Source organism: Centropristis striata, chromosome 17, assembly GCF_030273125.1.
Source record: "Centropristis striata isolate RG_2023a ecotype Rhode Island chromosome 17, C.striata_1.0, whole genome shotgun sequence".
NCBI lineage: Eukaryota > Metazoa > Chordata > Actinopteri > Perciformes > Serranidae > Centropristis > Centropristis striata.
The window spans coordinates 15185059-15204134 of NC_081533.1; the positions used below are offsets into that span (position 1 = coordinate 15185059).

The following is a 19076-nucleotide window of genomic DNA, read 5'->3' on the forward strand; positions in this document are numbered from 1 at the left end:
GCTGATGGATAGAACTCTAAGCAGGATGTGACGTGTGATGTGACGACACAACAACATGCGCCATTTCTAAAAGCCGGTGAAGTAGCAAGTAGTCCCATGCAGCAATAATCGTAAGCCCCTTTCATAGTGTCAAATGTCCCGCTATATTGCTGGAAAGATCTGTGCCAGCTCTTCGCCTTAGGGCGTTCATAGTGATCCCGCAAAGGCGTGATATTCTGCCCTTTCATAGTTCAATCCGGCATCGCGGAATGAGGTGCACAGTAGCACAGTGCTAATAGGCTAACAGTTAGCTCTGTAGCAGTACAGTGTGTATGTGATGTTGCTGCAGGAGGTGTTCACTTAGCGATCTCTGTTTACAACAAGCAAGACACTCTGTGCACAGTTAGCGATGCCAGTTAATTCACAATCACGATGTCTATGTCAATGATCAGCGGAGACGCTATGCATAATTAGCCATGCTGGTTTGTTTATGATCAGCGGCTGACACTGTGCACAATTGTGTCTCCCGTGTTTAATCCGTCGCTTATGTGATCACGGATCACGGTCGAAACTGTCGTTTAGCGATTACGCGGCGATCGAAAACCATACATCACCCCTGGAGTCTCTGGGGCCTTTTTTTGTAATGGAGACACGCTGAGTGAGCCTGAGACTTTCCCAGCAGCCACTCTTCCCCCTAAGGGGAACACGGCTACTGACAAGGTAAAACAAGGTAATTCTACTTATAATAAAAATGTATTATTTGCCAAGAAATGCAACAAGTCCTCCAAACCATACAAGCTTATGTTTGTTCCAACCCTTAAATACAACTGAAAGGAGTGTTTACAAAAATAGCAGGAGATCAACACGTAAAATTACATAAATGTAACGATCACCATGGTATGAAAATGTGGAGATTTGGTTACATTAAGGCTACAAAAATACTTACCTTACATAAAAATTTAACACACAGAAGCTAAGTGACGTTACGTTAAATAACATTGTTCATGGGACACAATCTCTCTCGGACAAAAGTCCTGTGATTGTTTGACCCCTCCCGCCCGCTCTAAAGACACCTTTTCTTGCTTAATTCTCTTGTTTCTATGATTACCTCTTAGCTTTCACATTTCTTAATGTCACTTCCACCTTCGTGTCGTTCATAATTACTATAGCCACTAGAGGGTGCCATTAAGTAGAAAGGAACCTGGATCGTAATAAGGTGTTGTAAATTTAGATTTTTAATATTGTTTGCTAATGCTGTTGTTTGACTTTAAGAGACAAAAAAACTCCCTTGGATTGGGGAATACACACAACACTGGCATAAAGGTCTTACTGTGTTGTCTTTGCCTTGTATGAAAGTCCTCCTCCAGCGGATCTTGAAATCACTGATGCCTTTTTCTTCCATCTGTGCCTTCAGCTAGGAAGCATACAAAATAATTAGTCTTCATCTACATGTACAATAACTCTGAAACACAAGGACGTGGATGATATCATTCTATACTTAAATAAATAAAACAAAATGCAATAGCTTGCTAATCTTTTGTGACATAAATATTTAAATGAAAACTGTGCAAAGACAATATATTTAATGTTCAAACGTTTGTCTTTGTAAACAGATACTGAATTTTGAATTTGATATGTTCTGGTTTTATTATTACACAGCGTCCAAGCTTTTTTTTAAATCGGGGTTGTACACATTATACACTTTTTCTTTCTCACCTGGCTCAAGATTTGTTGTTGGATGTCTGGGTCACTCATGTCAAATTTAGTACTGATCCTCACCATTGTTTTCTTCTTATAGTCTGAAAAACAGTTGCTGATGTGATTATCTGGCTAGGTTTTTGGCAGTCATACAACATTTTATATGATATGAAGAGTTGTGCCATTGGTTTAGCATGTCTTAGTCGTTTGACTACCTAAGTAGTTGTAGCACTGATCATTTAAGATTATTTTCTTATCCTCTAGGCAGCCCTTGGTTCAGGTGCACTATGAAAAACAAATTGGCCCACTGAAGGTAAGAATGCTATCATTATCAGTTATAGTTACTGTATCAATAAACTGATTGTTTGGTTTGGAATGTAGGATTAAAGAAAACGTCAATTGACCCAAAACTGAGGTAGGTCTTTTTTTTTTGTTTACTTGTGTGTGTTTTTTTTTTTTTTTTTTTTGTTCAACCAGCAGTACAAAAAACAAATATATTCACTTTACAGTGATGTGAAACACCAAATCCTCATATTTGAAAAGCTGGAATCAGCAATGTTGCTTTTTTTTTTTGCTTGAAAACCACTTTTTTCTATCTTTTTTTAAAATCACCTAATCCATTAATTGGTAAAGCATTAATGTAAAGCTTACAAAAACTTGTATAATACTTACAGGTGCAGAGAAACATAGATTTTTTGTCGCAGGACGTCACGCTCCATTTCCTGTCAGAAACGTGAGCACAGTTTGGACCATCTCCTGAGCTGGTAAGTGCTTCCTGAGACCAATATGTGAATGACAAGTCGCTCCCATCCGACCACTTCCAGGTTGCACTGTCTTCATACAGCCCAATCCATAAATCTTCAACATTATTCCCCATTACTTCAAAAACCCTGCTCATGTCCTGATTGCTGTTGATGGTGGCAATGTCATCGTATCTCTCTCTGCAGTAAGCCTGGGCTTCAAACCATGTTTTAGGATCATTGCGAATGACGATGTAGTCACTGATGCATCTAAGGCAGTGATCTGGGGAAATTCAACAGAAATATTCAGGAGCAAATAAGGGCTAGTTTGAATGCCCAGTGAAAACATCTCCAGTCAAAAGAGAGAAGTCTAAATCAACCTGGAAATTCAACCTTGGCAGTAAGTGTTGATAAACTTGGACTACTGCCTTAACAAGACATTAATGTAAATGTTGGTATCGTCTGCAAATGTGATGATAACATTTAATTTGCGGTTGGAATTTTGCATTGTGAGATAGTTTTCTTTTGTTTTTCTTTAAATAAAACTGTGTAATCTGTTTACCATGGGGCGGGGCCCGCCGAGGGAAACTCTGAGGACTTGTCCAAGTGCTGTATACCTCCACCTCACACAGAGGCGGTGGTGTGTCAGGATGCATAACGGTCACATAGCGACCCACAATCCCACCGCAATCCAGGATCAACTTGGATTGGGAACTGCTGGGGATGACCCCACAGCTGAAACAAAAATAAATAAATAAAAAAAGAGTAAATTTACCTTTAAACTTGAGTTATTTTATCATATTTTTACCACCTGCACCAAAGAGTTTATGTTTTCACTCCCGTTTGTTTGTTTGTTTGTCAGTAGAATTACAGAAACACTACTAGCCTGATTTTCATGATATTTGTTGGAAGAGTGCAGCATGGGCCATAGAAGATCCCACTTAAATTGGTGCAAATCTGGATCACGGGTCTTTTTACCTTTTGCATGGCCTTAGCACAGGTCTCTCCAAGTGTCCTTTTAGTTTAAAAATATTTACTCTATTATCTTTGCTTTTTACCAGAGGTTCGCTGACTTTAATAAAATTCTCATAACTAAGAGATAATGTTTTTCTGAGCCATCCATCCACCTCAGTCTTCTCTCTCTGTGGACTTTGTTGCCCTACAATGTCATACTATTAACTCCTGAGCTCCCAGTACACAAGGGAGCTCAGGAGTTAATAGTACCATGAATTATATGCCCACTACAGAGCTTAATTATTTTAATGTTATTAATTTATAACATATTTTGGGGCATTCGCTGCAATGACTGACACTGTTTTTTCTGAGAAGGACAATCTCCCCTTTAAATATAGTGCTCAAGGCATTTGTCCACAAATATATTTACCTTTTGTTGTCCACTTGGACATCATCACTGTAACAGCAGTCCTGATAGTAGGCAAGCTGTATCACAGTCACATTGTAAGGAACCAGCAGATCCACTGTCACCCACTGACCAGGTTGTTTCTTCGTATTACTGCAGGTAATCAGACGGCCATCGATAACATTGTTTGCTCCAGTATTTTTTTCCAATGTTGAGGAAGACTGAAAAGCCACTCCTCTCAAAGCCACGTTTTCTGGTGGGAAGAAAGACATCAAGATGAATAACATTGTTCATTTCTTTAAGGGTGGTACTTCAAATGGAACAGTGGGGTCTAAATGTGTACGAGAAGGTCAAAGAGACATCGTTGTGAACTGATATTGGAAGAAGATGCTAAACCCAAAAATTACATTCTTCATTCTTCATTCTTCAAGTTATGCAATATTCCTCTTGTTTTGCTCATGTATAGAGACTGTATCCCAAATCGGACACCGTTCATTACTGTATCCCAAATCGGACACATCTGCAATGTCGCACTTTCCGGTGTTTTTACGGTAATTTCGAATACGATCGCCACCACCAGTGTAGGTATAATTGATGTATACATATTTAACAATCTATGTGTGAAATTTCATTTATGTACATGGAGATTTACATGTCTAATTGCAATACCAAAGTAACTCTGATGAGAGAAAGCAGTAAGAACGCTTGGGCGACACTCAGGCAACGATCTTAAAAGTACATCTGTATGTTTACTGTACTGTATTTTATTGTGAAGGACAGAAATACGGTCCGGGCATTTTGAAAATGATGGTTGATAATGGTGATATTTGTTTGACTTACCCAGAAACATCCAATTTCTCCAAAAAAAAACCAGCAGCCCCCATTGTTTTACACCGAGAAGATCCAAGTATCCGATTTGGGATAGATAGATAGATAGATAGATAGATAGATAGATAGATAGATAGATAGATAGATAGATACATACATACATACATACATACATACATACATACATAGACTTTATTTATCCCAAGCTGGGAAATTACAGTGTAGCAGCAGCATTACACACAGAGACAGTGACAACACAATTAAATAAAAAGAACAACCTAGGCATACTTCAAGCAATAAAATATAAAAATACAATGAAAATACAATAAAATATAAAGTGTCTAAAGAAGGAGTAGAATAGAATTCCAGTGCAGAAAAAATATGAATATACAGTATAAAAATGTTGGTGCTATGAAACAAATAAGGTGCAATGAACAGTGTGCATAAAAAACACATAAAGTGCATAGACAGTATGTAATGAACCAGACTATTATTTGTTATTATACAGTGTGATGGCATGTGTCAGGAAAGATTTTTTTTTTTTTTTTTCAGTTAGCGCATGGCTAATTTACCGCCGTTAGTGTCCTTTTGTCGACTCTGGTAAACCCAAAGCTAATGTACACGGTTGAAAGAATATACGGTTTGAAAGATAAGAAGTTAAACTTTAGTTTCACACCATTTCATTGATTGGAAGCATGACATGATCATTTATATTAGTAGTTAATGTGAAATTTTGATAGAATCTTAGCCAAACGGTGTCCAATTTGGGATACAGTTCTGTTACATCTTTTCCTTAAAGAACATCTTAGCACTGGGCAGGAAAGTTATGTTTTGGTGCTCTAGCTGGTTGAAAATTTCAACCCTGGTTGGTGGTTAGTTACCACACCAAACAGAGATGTTACGGGGTCCTGAAGTACATCTGTGAATCACTTCAGCCAGGTGAGACATTAACCGACTGGAGCTCTGACAAGCAAAGGTTTTCAAGGGGTGTAAGGTTACTCTAAGACACTGTACTGTGTACAGTGTGGGCAGCACTATGACCCAAATGTTTAGTTCGGGGGAAAAAAAACATTTTGAAGCCAATTTTCTTAGTGGCTAAACCAAGGAATGACAACTCCCACATCCATTAAGTAATGCCATTGAGCTAAAAAATACTTTTTTTTGTCATAGACTTAGCATATCAACCCTCATTTCACTGTCACATTGTAATTCATACGTCCAATTATATCTATAAAGTCTAGAAGAGCCTCAAAATTAAATCATATATTCCTATTCAAGCAAGCTGAATAGTAAACTGGAAGTTGGTGGCTCGGCTGGTAGAAGTCTCTAGTTTGCATGCCTTCTGGGCCCCATAGTGCGGAATGTATGTGTCATTTTAGACATGGAAGTTGGCTTCATGATCCACTAACCACTAACCACTTTTATATAAATGAATGTGGCCTCCAATTCTGTATCAAGTTCCTCTTTATGTGTGCATGTTAAAAAAAAAAGCAAAGCAAGAGTATAAAGGTACCTATAGAAAGCCAGAAGAGCACTAAGAGTGTGTAGACTAAGACCAGATTTATGTCCTATCTGTCCTATCAAATGTAATGTGTTCTTCCTTGGCCCATGCTACACCCAACATGTTTCATGGAGATCGGGGCAGCAAAAAACTTACTTTTTGGCGGAGGTAAAAAAAATGTCTGGCATGTTATTACAATGTTACTATGTACATGAAGCCGTTGTAGAGGAAATACATTTTAAGGTATGTATTTACTGCTGTCATTGTGAATATGTTTGTTATTCCAATGTGGATGGCTTTATGAACTAAAGGCTGAATAGAGCTTACCCAAAACAGTGCCATACACCTTTACTTCACAAACAGTTAAGGTCTTCAGTAGCCCTGGAAGAACAATATGGACAAATCGGCCATCCATTACTCCACAATGGTAGTTGTATATGCGCTGTCCTTCTGTAGTGGAGATGACCGCACACCTGACAGAAAAAGAAAGCTTAAGTAAGAAAAATACAGATAATAAAAGTGGTGGGTAAGTGTGAGTATCACTACAGTAAGTACTGTTCTGGTCCCACTTCTATCACCTTTGGTTGCTGGTGGCAGTCGTGCTGAAGCCGATGCGGACCTCAGCTCCGTTCAGCTCCTCTGGACAGCATTCTCCGACGCTCATGATAGACACAGCAGTTATACGATAGATACTCCTCAGATCCAGTTGCCACCAGGGGTTGACTTGTAGCCGGACTGAGGCACAGGTTTGTCGTGGCTGTTTTGGCCCAGGGTGTTTATCAATGGCCATATCAGCAGTAGTTGCTGCAGACTGCGTAGCTACTCCCATTGGTGCTACGTCAACTGGCAGGAGTATGAAGAAGGCAGTTATGAAATAAAGAATATAAAAGAACCAGTTACTGATTTGTTTGGAAAAGCACTGCATTGGTCTTCCTACTGAAGTGCAGTTTAATGAGACAAAGGTGGAAACCCTACTAGTGGTTCTTTGAGGCAAACAGAAATAAACCAAAGTATTAGAAAAACAGAAGATTACACCCACTTTCGCTCAATAAATCAAAATGAGTTTTCAATCCCTAAACAAAGAGACACTATTGTCTTAACACTAATGACACTAACAACACCAAAGACACTAATGTAAATGTTAGTATCATCTGCAAATGTGATGATGCCATTCCATTTGCGGTTGGAATTTTGCATTGTGAGATTGTTTTTCAGCTTCTTTTTAAATAAAACGTAATCATTACATGTAATGTGTAATAAATTAACATAGGGCGGGAATCTGCTGAGTGAAAATGTTCTGAGGACTCTCACCACTTCACACATTGACAGTGATACAGTGCTTAAAATGATTAAAATGCCCCCCAAAAAATAAACATTTTGAATCAGGAACTCAGATTTTACTAATCTAGACTAGATAGGCCATAGTCTATTAACTCCAAATATCATTAACGCTGGACAGTACGGCGTCTACTTACACCTCTAATTTTCTACTTTATCCTCTCACAGGAACTTTATCACCTTTAGATGTTATTTTTAAGTTTTGCATTACCTCCTTTAATTTCAGTAGTGGCATACACCTTGACCTCACAAAGGTTCAGTGCACTATATGATCCAGGGATGACAATGTTGACATAGCGTCCGCTCATCTGGCAGTTGAAGGTCATAGTAACGTCACTGCTCACAGTGATGACTGCACATCTGAGTGATGAGGAAGGAAAAGAGACATGAACAGTAAACTCAGCTAATGAGCTTTCATCACAGTAGTTGGAGATCCAGTGTAATTATAACAATAATATCAGCATGATTTTCATGTTAATGAGTAAAGTTAGTGTATGTACATTTTAGGGGCAAATACAAAGTAAACCTTTCATAATTTTCTTTTTTAATATCACAGTGCTTGTATATTAATAGGCTGAGTAATGTGATCATTTAAAACACCAAAAATACAATCAAAATATACAAAAGCTATGAAACCAGACTGTTGGAGAAGTTGTGGAGAAACAAATGCGAATCGCTCACATGTATTCTTTTTTTTGTACCATTACTAAAACATTCTGGCAGCTGATTGTAAAAATGTATCATTAAAAATTTTCAAATTAAACACATCTTTTGCACATTAGAAAAAGGTGGATACTTGTACAGAATCCTAAGAATTGTAGCTATGAAACAGATATTAAGGAACTAGTGAAAAAACCTGCAAAGTCAAAGTAAATAGGAATTTAGAAACAGAAAAAAATAACCTATATAATCAAGAATCAAGAACAGGAATATTTTAAACTATGGATTAATGATTATTGATTAAAGATGAGAATCAATCATCAGAACTCTTTTAGTCTTGTATCTACTTATTTACCTTATTGTTTTAACTTTAGAACTATCAGTTACTCATTATAAAATATATATAAACTTGCAGGTTTGCTTAAAGTATGAACAACATGATATGCAAACAAATGTAAATTTCCATTAACTCCTACATAATGTATAAAGCTTACCTGCTGATGGCTGCATGAATGTCAGATATATTGCAGATATGGTTAAAAGTGTGAAACCATTGAAAAGAAAAGAAAAGAAAAGGAAAGGGAATTCAGTGTGATTATCAGGCTACTTTAATCCATTGCCTCACCTGGGATTGTTGTTGCCGTTGTTCTCCAGCGAGTTACCAATGCGGATTTCCGCCCCATTTATAAAAGTAGTGCAGCAATCTGTTCTTCGGGTAACTTCGATTGTTAAGATGTCATATGGGCCCCGCAGGTCCACCCTCCACCAGGGGTTGGCTTCCCACGCAGTGGATGTACAACTCCAATCAAAATAGTTTGTAAAAGCTTTGCCATCAATTGCCACACTTGCTAGAATCGAAGGGTGTGGTTCATATTCTGAAGACTCTGCAGCCACTCCACCCAGAGCCACGTTAACTGGAGAGTTAGCAATATGACATAGAGCAATGTTTGCCATGAAAAATACCTAAACATCTACATGTGTTCTTTAATTGTTCATTAAAAGCAATTAATAGAATAGAATAGAATAGAACTTTATTGTCATTGTACAAGACAACGACATTTTGTTTGGAGCAGTCCTCCTCCAGTTGCACAGTTCAAAATATTGATATTAATATCAATATGAGAAAAATACTTAAAACAAAAACACAACATTATCAAAACTTATGTCGCTGATATTCTATAGTGGAGGACTTAAACCAAGTATTCAAGTACTTAATGCTGCTTTAAACTTCTGCTATGCTACATTTTTATTGGGCAACTTTTTATTTTTAGTTTAGTTTGTGACCTACAAAAAGGTCAGTGTACATGGGGAACCTTGCCACAGCTCAGACATCTACAAGGTTTTTAAGCAGTTACATGAAAGAGTGCCGTCCCCTCTAACTGCATTTTTAGCTGCAACCGACAGCTCAAAAACTTGGTCAACAAAAGTCAAGAATTTCCCCATCCTCAAGCACAGTTTTCCCCCTAGGACACTGAAATTTGGCGTGGAGGTTAATTATGTTTGCATGAAAATGTGTGTTTGTCTTCATTACAATTAGCTAATATAGGCTGTGGCAATGGGAGTGGAATATCGGAAGAAAAAAAAACAAAAAAAAACAAGGCGCATAACTTCCAAATGGACTTGCAGTTTCATTGGTGTGGGTTGCAGCTATCGCAAATTCAACCTGCAGGACTGAAGCTAAAGTGCCTTAAAACTGCATTCTTTCTCATGACCAGCAGGGGGCAACTTCACTGTTTGCCAAAAGAAACTTCGGTAACGCTTTATATTAAGGTCCTTGTAATAACCATTAATTAACAAGTAATAAGGCCCTTGTAAGTCCTTACAAGATGCTTATTAACATTATTGTGTGTTTATAAGCTTATATAAGTGTTAACAATAATATTTTGTTTGCTTATTGATATCAAAATATACTTTATTGCTCATCTATTATAAGTTAACTATAAGTTAACTATGCTTTTTGCAACTACCGGATCTAAAGCGAGAACAATGCCTTATTACTTGTTAATTAATGGTTATTAAGGACCTTATTATAAAGCGTTACCGAAACTTCTTACAAAAAACCAAGATTGCAAAGACCAAAATGCCAAAGTAGAGGCTTCAAAACCAGATTCCACAAACCAATGGGTGACATCACGGTGACTATGTAGATAATTTTTATACAGTACATGATCTACACTTGTTACTAACTGCAATGCTACGTTACTGCATAACTTTATATGCCACTGCTCAGTGCTGCGTTACCTCCTGTAGCTTCGGAAGCAGGGTACACTTTGACATCACAGATGGTAAGTACTACATTTACTCCAGGGAGGAAAATGTTGACGTAGCGTCCGCTCATCTTGCAGTGGAAGGTCATAACAACTTCACCGGTCAGTTTGATGACTGCACATCTAAGGGCGGAGGAGACAGAAATTACAGGAAGAAAAACAGACGAAACAAAAATAACCGGTCCAAAAAACAGAGAATACATCACCTTGAATTGTTGTTGCCGTTGTTCTCCAGTGAGTTACCAATGCGGATTTCAGCCCCATCTAGCTGTTCAGGGCAGCAGTCTGTTCTTCCAGTAACTTCAATAACTGGCATGTCGTATTGACTCCCCAGGTCAACTCTCCACCAGGCGTTGTCCTGGGTATAAGTGGCAGCGCAGGTCAAGGTGGCATAGTTATCAATGGCCATGCCTGGTGGGTGGAAGACGTCCCACAGTGAAGACTGTGTAGCCACTCCACCCAGAGCCACGTTAGCTGGAGAGTTAGCACAAAGATCAAAGACACAAAACATCTATACAGTAAATCATTTTAGTGGTGAAATTTAAGTTTTCTAATGCCTTTAAAAATATAATAAGAATAACAATAATAGTAATAAGAATAATAATAATAATAGATTGACCAATTTCAAAAGGGTCCTCACACTGTTAGTGCTCGGGCCCTAACAATAATAATAATAATAATAATAATAATAATAATAATAACATTGTATGCTTTTTGAGATTTTTCAAGGCCAAAACTTTTTTTTATTTTTTTATTTTTTTTATGAGGTAATAAGAGGGGGGAGAGGGGGGGATGATAAATAAAAAAAGTTAATAAATTGCTTTAAAATTTAAATATTAATAACAATAATGTTACTAATAAATGAATTAAAAAATAAAAATAACCTCACTATATATATCTCTTTTTTGGACTGAAATAAATAGTGAAATCCCAATAAAAAAATATATAAAACAAACTCACAGCCGAGGATCCTATCTTTGATATTTATTTACTTATTTATTTATTTATTTATTTTTAAGTCAGTGTATTACATTTTGTCTTGTCTAGACTTATTTCGCTGAATAAAAAACTTTGTTTTTCTTTTTTTCTGACCCATTTTCTATCTCATACCACACCAATGCATTTGTATGAACAATATAAACAATGTCCGCACACACACAGAAGCAAATACTTTGGACGCTTTACCTACATTTTGCTTGTACTACTTTTGTATTAACATTTGGGACCTGTTTAGGAGTGCAGCATTTTCAAGTCTTAGTGTTAAATATTTTATTATCCCATTGTTATGTATAACCCCTGTTATACATAATATCTGTTTGTTTGTTTGTTTGTTTGTTTGTTTAACTATTATTCATGTATCTGAATTGTGGGTAAGTAAGGTTGTTTGACCCTTTGGAAGTAAATCTATATATACTTTTTTTTTTTTTAAATAATAATAACAATAACAATGATTTGGTAGTTTTGCTCAAGTAAGAGTCGGAATGCAGGAATTTCACTTGTAATGGTGCATTTTACACCGTTTTCACTGTTGCATGTGTTCAAAGGATCTCAATACCTGTTTCATCAGTGCATTTTTTATTCTAAATATTTTTTCTTACCTGCTTGAGAAATCCTCAAACTGAGAAGGGTAGACCCTGGAAAAAAAATGTGAAAACAGTGAAAATTAAATTAAAAACACAATTGCTAGATTTCCTTGTGGATTAAAAAAATAAATATTAATAAAAAAAATATATAGGATTTTTTTTTAAATAGAGTAAACCTAGAAAATATCATAGAGGATTACAAATTAAATTAGCTACTTTTTTTGCACAAGGTGCTTTCTTTAATATTTTAAGTGTATTTGATCACTTTTTGTTATAAACAATGAACAAAGAAATTATATGACTTACCCCAAATAAACATGAATTTCCTGCTCCACTGCATGATCTTAACAAAGCTCCTCGCTTGATTTACGGTGTAGCAGAGTATTTATTTAAAGAACGCATGTTTTATGATGTCCAGACTGTGTTTCCCAAATCAGGCATCCTGTCCTCATAATCCCTTTGTACTGTGATTTGCATCTGAATTGGCCAACAGACAAATAAATGCAAACCATTTACATCATGACAAGCATGTGTGACTGCAGGCAGCCACTTAACCCATAAGAACCCAGACCCAGTTATCCTTTAGGAAAATGATGGGGGATATACCACAGACCAAGTGGACCACATGTTTTTTCAAAAACACTACCCCTAAATGTCAAAGATCTGTGATGTGACATATATACGATACATTGGGCGTTTATGGTATTTATGTTTATAATATTTCTTATTTAAAAATTTTAAAAAACTAGACACCTTTTCTGCTTACAGACACACAAATGTGCTATTTTCTTTGCATCTCCACAACATTTAGCAAATTTTTTACAATAATAGGGCTATTTAACAACTAGTTATTTTTCAGATTTGTTTTTAAGTAACAAAATAATAATAAATCAATAATAAATAAAAAAACAAATAGCCATTCGCCTTTTTGTTTGCATCTCCCTAACATATATCAAAATTCTGACTTTAATTTGTTCAGGAAATATCGTCAGAACAAGTTAAATGCGATGCAAGACACCCTATTAGCGGATTAGAATTGAAAACTTACAGACAATTCATAAATTCTCATAAACAACAATCATACAGGTTCAAAAAGGAGTAGAAGAAAGTTCATACCTTTTTATTCCAAAACAATCCCATATATATATATATATATATATATATATATATATATATATATATATATATATATATATACCGGTATATATATATTTATAAGTGTGTCAATATTACAGTGTCTCAATAAGCAAAAACATAATAGTTATCATAGCCCTTCCTCACTCTCTGCATGTTGTCTGTCTGAAAATACATGTTTTACTAATAATTCCAACTAATAATGACAAAGATTAAACACTAAATGTATAAATATCTACAGAACTATTATCTTCAAAGCGGTTTGGTTTAAATTTTATAATGTATAATTGTTTGTTTCGTAACAAATGTGTCTTTCTTTTCATTAAATTAAACCTTTTTTTGTATTTGAGAAGTGATTAAACATTTGGAATGTTAATAATTTTAATCGTTTTATAAGGATTCACAGACAGTTAGTCTGCAGTGGTTAGTGAAAGTTGAAGATGTCTGTATAGTAATAATTCAAATGCTTTAGTTAAAAGAAGGCAGGGTGTCCTTCACATTGACTTTTCTGCTTTGAAGACATATTTGGTTAACACATTTGAGTAACCAAATTTGCAAATGTAAATTAAATTAATTTGAGGCAAATTATAGGGGAGGCACTTTGGCTGGTGGAAGCCATGTTTGCAGACTTGTGTGTAGTATTTTTGTGTGTTTTTTTTTCTCTTTAAAGAAGACAATTTATGAAACTCATGACAAGGAAAAAATATACAATCCCCCAGTGTTTATATTCTTTATTATTTAGTTGATTATTACAATACATCTCAGACTTAACTGCATTTATAATACGTTTTTTAAATTATATCATGTCGACCTGATGATAAAATATGACTATCTAATACTATCTAACACACAACTTTTATCAATTTCAAGTAAGTATATAAGGTACTATACGTTCATCAAATCAATCAACAAAAACAAAGAACAATTGCAGGCGATTTGGGACCTCCAAAGTGTGCCAACAGGAAACAGAGGCAAGATGGATAAAAACTCCTATTATCCTTTACAGAGGAAAAGATCTCATTTGATGTTTTCCTTTATTTTCTGCTTACATGCATCTGCTGGTAATAGACAAAGCAGGTGAATCAGGATAAAGTTGCAAAATGAGATATACAAACTTTTGTAATGTGTCTGTAATTGCAGATCCTTTCTGTTATATATATGTATATATATATATATATAACAATAACTCCGGTCCTATTTATCTCAATGCAAAATGAGATGTCTTCTCATAAAATATGGTCTCATTCACTAGTTTCAAGTCTTCATATATATATATATATATATATATATATATATATATATATATATACCATAAAGATTAAATTTAATATTTATAATTAAATTTAAAAAAAAAGGAGTAGAAGAAAGTTCATACTTTTTTATTCCAAAACAATCAAAAGAACATTTCAACAATCATTGAAATTGATTGAAATCAGAAATTAGTATATAATTATATTTAATAATTTATTGAGTGGGGTTAAAAATGTGTTTTTATTTCAAATACTGATTACTGAACACAGGGTGTTTAATATTCTTCATTGTAATGAAAATTATTTATCTAAAATTTTATCTTTACATTTTAAAAGATATTTTTTGCAGATATTTTGTGACAGTTGGTAAAATATAAATAGAAAATATAATTAGCCAATATATTTGGTGCAAAAGATTGAAATAAGCATTCAGTAATTAGTCATTTATTTTATTTATTTAATGTTGATTTACTGATGAAAGGACATTTAGTATTCTTTATTCTAATGATAATGATTTATCTTAACTATTTACCTGCACTGGTCATTTGTTTAGAATCTTTCCCGTTCTCTGTTGGTTTCGGCTCTTCCTTCATAGTTGTCAAGTGCAGCTTGACAGTGAAACCCTGCAAGCGAAGAGCAGCCTCGGCCTAAAAACAACAAAAAAGAAGAAGCTTTTTTTGTGGTGTTATAAGCAGGCAGCAACCTCCCATCTGAGCAGTGAAGCAAATCTGGAAGAGCCTTAAGCCTTCAATCTTTCAATAGAGCTCCGGTCCTATCTATCTCAATGCAAAATGAGACGTCTTCTCATAAAAAATCTGGTGGCAACATTATGGTCTCATTCACTAGTTTCAAGTCTTCGGTAACGCTTTATAATAAGGTCCTTAATAACCATTAATTAACAAGTAATAAGGCATTGTTCATGTTTAGATCCGGTAGTTGCAAAAAGCATAGTTAACTTATAGTTAACTTATAATAGATGAGCAATAAGGTATATTTTCATATCAATAAGCAAACAAAATAAGATTAATAAAGGCATGGCAAAGACATAATGGGTGGGTCATGGGTGTTTGTAATGCCATTATTAACACTTATATAAGCTTATAAACACACAATAATGTTAATAAGCATCTTGTAAGGACTTACAAGGGCCTTATTACTTGTTAATTAATGGTTATTACAAGGACCTTAATATAAAGCGTTACCAAGTCTTCTTCAAGACACTATGATGTAAATTCTGTAAATAATGGAACCATTTAGAAGAATAAAGAGGATAAAGAAGCTTGTGATTTGGGGCGTGGCTACCTTTGATTGACAGGTCGGTAACAAATGGGGAGCTGTCAATCAGGAGAGAACAAAGCATACAAAACAAAGCATATCCATTTTAAAATACTTTTAAATAGCTGTGAACCTGTTTTTCGTGTTTTCAGTTCATGAAAGATTATTCAAACATTTTTTTCCATTTAAAAATGTCTTGTTCAGTAAACTTGTACTACACGGTAACACTTTACAATAACCAACTAAGTGATGTTTATAGATGGTTTATAGACCAATTATTAACCATTTACAAAGTGCTACATACAAATTTAATCATTAAATGTTTTCAACCAATTTCTTAAAGGTATATGAATAATTTCAAAATAATTAACATACTTAATATGGTGTTAAAATGTTATAATGAGTGCAACTAAAACTGTTAATTATAATTTAATTGTTTGTTAATGGTAAAGTAACTATAAACTTACATTAATATACCGTCTATTTGCCATTTTTTAAAAATGATTTAGATAGTTGAACATTAAAAGAGTATCTGTCTACCATTCTAAATGGCCTATATACGGTTTATAAATGATGATTAAACATTAATAAATTATCTGTTTACCATTTATATATATATATATATAGATGGTTATTGTAAAGTGCTACCTTTTTTACAGTAAGTAACATACATTTTACTATAGCGTTAAGAGTTTACTTTTAGATACACGCATCCTGGTGCCTTTCCCGGTTTAAAAAAACAATGATGGCGACATACGTAAAGCAAGATGGCGGCAGCTATAACGCTGAACTTGATGCTTCAAACGGGCAGTCCACAAACCAATGGATGACATCACTGTCACTACGTCCATTATTTATATACAGTCTATGATTGTGAGTAAAATGGAGTGATAAAGTAATTTCAAAGCAGCCCAAACACAGCTGTTTACTGTACCTGCAGTAAGAATTTGTGTCTGATGGCTGGATCCATGAGGTTGGAGTTCGTACGCAGCTTCACCTTCACTGTAGTCCTTCTCAGCACACCTGGAAATAAACAGCACCATTAAAGCATTAATAAGATAAAAGTAGTCGCTTCAACCTTTAACCCTTAATAGGGAACTCATTGAAATACTTGCAAATTCCAAATTTCAACCCTAGAGAATATTGGAGGATATTACATACAGCCAGAATGTGCAAAAGAAAAAAAAAAACATACGGACCCGGAGGAGGGGGGTTATATTTTGAGAAAAAAGTTTATGAAATTTAAAGTGGCAAGTCTACGAGAAAAAATGTGTAGATTTATGAGATTTAAAGTGGTGAATATGCGAGGAAAAGGTTTTTTCTTGTAGATTTGCCACTTTAATCTAGTAAATTTGCTACTTTTTTTTCGAAATATTATCCCCCAGGTTTGTATTTTTATTTTTATTCATACTTAATATGCCCTAATATGCCGTCATAGTCAAGTTCTCCTTGTACAAGTCATTGAAGAATAACTGTTTGTATGACTGTTTCTTGCAGATTTTTATTCTACATTTTTCACTTTTACATTGGAGGCCAAGGTCAATAAAGTTAATATTATTATATTATTATCATACTGATTGGTCAAGTGTTAATCATTTTTTGAACTGCATTCAATGATAATAATAATAATCATAATTCAATTTATCCGGAAAAGCGCATTCAAAGGTACGTAAAGACCCTTTACATAATAAAAACAATAGCAAACAGTGTAAACAATCTCTGTAACAATATCAATATATTAAAACTACAAATAAACAATGAAAAGCAATAACAGAAACAATTGAAACAACAATTACAACGAGAAAGAAGAATGGGGAATTGACAGCTGTTACAGTTACTTAGAAGATAAGAGTTTGCATTAAAAAAATATATGGTGAGCTTATAAAACACAAAATTAATTGAGTTTAGGCGTATCTGTTTTTTCATACGTCCTACTTATCAGAGGATTCACCAGGGTATCCGGTATATGATGATATTTGTGTTTGTGTATAAATTTGAAAAAATTAAAAGCCAAAAACCCCCCCAAAAATGTTAGTTTTAAAAAGTTGCAAAAGTTTAAAAGTTCTGCCTAGAGACTGACCCCTGCTGGCGGCTCCTGTGTATTACACAAAAACAGCTTACTACCAGTTTAAATAGACTGAAAGAGCTGCATCTTTTTTTTTTATTGGTAATGAAAATCATACCATCTGACTTTGTAAATATACCCTGGAAAACTGTAATACAAACATTATCTAATTCATTATATAACCCTGTCAAGGCTCATTCTGCCTTTATAATGTGGCAGGTTTGAAATGTGTTTTTTCCTTCACTGTTTATGGTAGAAAGACACTATAAAAACATGCATTATCATCTAAATTTGAACTTTCCAACAGTCTTTGAACTGATCATAGGTTATGAATGTTTATGTTAGGCAAATGTAAAACCAAAACAAAGCATAAAATTATGACATTTCTGTCAAAATCACTTTATTCTACATGTCTTATTTAAACTATCTGCCTAAAAAAATCATGTAGAATAACTAGATCCTGTTAAAAACATTAAATTCTGCACTCCTCAGCAACACTGTGAAGCCATGATTGATTCTGCTGAGACAAAAATATACATTTATAAAAATAATATTCACTCAAAATCAGACAGAACTGCAGGCTGTTTACACGGAACAGAGAGGAGAGGACAGGAGAGGTTGTAAGTAGAGGTTGTAAATAGTTCAATTTGTATAACACATTTCCAAGTCATTCTGCACAAAAGACATTTTTAAGTTGTTCCCATTTCTAGCAATGATTGTGCTGATTCCATAGAGCTGCAGGAATTATATTTTTTGATATTTATTTTATATATATTGCAGTAAAACACACAGGTCAACACAGTGAATCAAATGTAAGAGCAAAAAAAGCCCTGAAACAGCTTGAGGTTCAAAGGGTTAAACTACATATTTGCAGGTTTATTATTTGGAAACACTTTACAATAACCCTTATTTATAAATGGTAAACAGATAGTTTATTAATGTTTTATCATCATTTATAAACCGCATATAGACCATTTAGAATTGGTAAATACATAATTTAATAATGCTGAACTATCATTTATAAATGACAAATAGATGGTATATTAATGTACATTTATAGTTACTTTACCATTAACAAACAATTACATTATAATTAATATAACTAATAGTTTTAGTTGCACTCATTATAACATTTTTAACAACATATTAAGTATGTTTATGATTTTGAAATGATTCAAATACCTTTAAATGTTTTAAACCAATACCTAAAGATTAAATATGTATAGCACTTTGTAAATGGTTAATAATTCGTCTATAAACCATCTATAAACATCACTTAGTTGGTTATTGTAAAGTGTTACCTATTATTTTATTTAAGTATAATTCAAAATTAAATCTGCCACTGTTACAGTGTTAAAGCCTGATATGAGGGTGATGTGTGGGTATAAATCAACCCTC

The 19076-nt window shown here is 34.4% G+C and overlaps 1 protein-coding gene across 1 annotated transcript; it reads right to left on the reverse strand.

Moving 5' to 3' along the window:
- Window positions 1-1541: 1541 nt before the first annotated feature.
- Window positions 1542-12294, reverse strand: LOC131989196 (uncharacterized). Its single transcript, XM_059354395.1, has 12 exons — window positions 12261-12294; window positions 11970-12005; window positions 10578-10845; window positions 10346-10494; window positions 8730-9018; window positions 7656-7804; window positions 6685-6949; window positions 6434-6579; window positions 3802-4030; window positions 2980-3152; window positions 2350-2700; window positions 1542-1778 (listed from the first exon to the last, which is right to left on the reverse strand). Exons 1-12 carry the CDS (start codon window positions 12292-12294, stop codon window positions 1654-1656), a joined length of 2214 nt encoding a protein of 737 aa, XP_059210378.1. The 3' UTR covers window positions 1542-1653.
- Between the last annotated feature and the right edge of the window lie 6782 nt (window positions 12295-19076).

Bases quoted from the DNA above. Each gene is read 5' to 3' on its own strand.
- LOC131989196 (XM_059354395.1), bottom strand. From the start codon at position 12,294: ATGCAGTGGAGCAGGAAATTCATGTTTATTTGGG. The intron at 7,805-8,729 runs GTGAGGCAATGG...CTCATCACTCAG, and splicing joins AACGGCAACAACAATCCCAG to ATGTGCAGTCATCACTGTGA. The intron at 4,031-6,433 runs GTAAGCTCTATT...TCTTCCCACCAG, and splicing joins GGTGTATGGCACTGTTTTGG to AAAACGTGGCTTTGAGAGGA.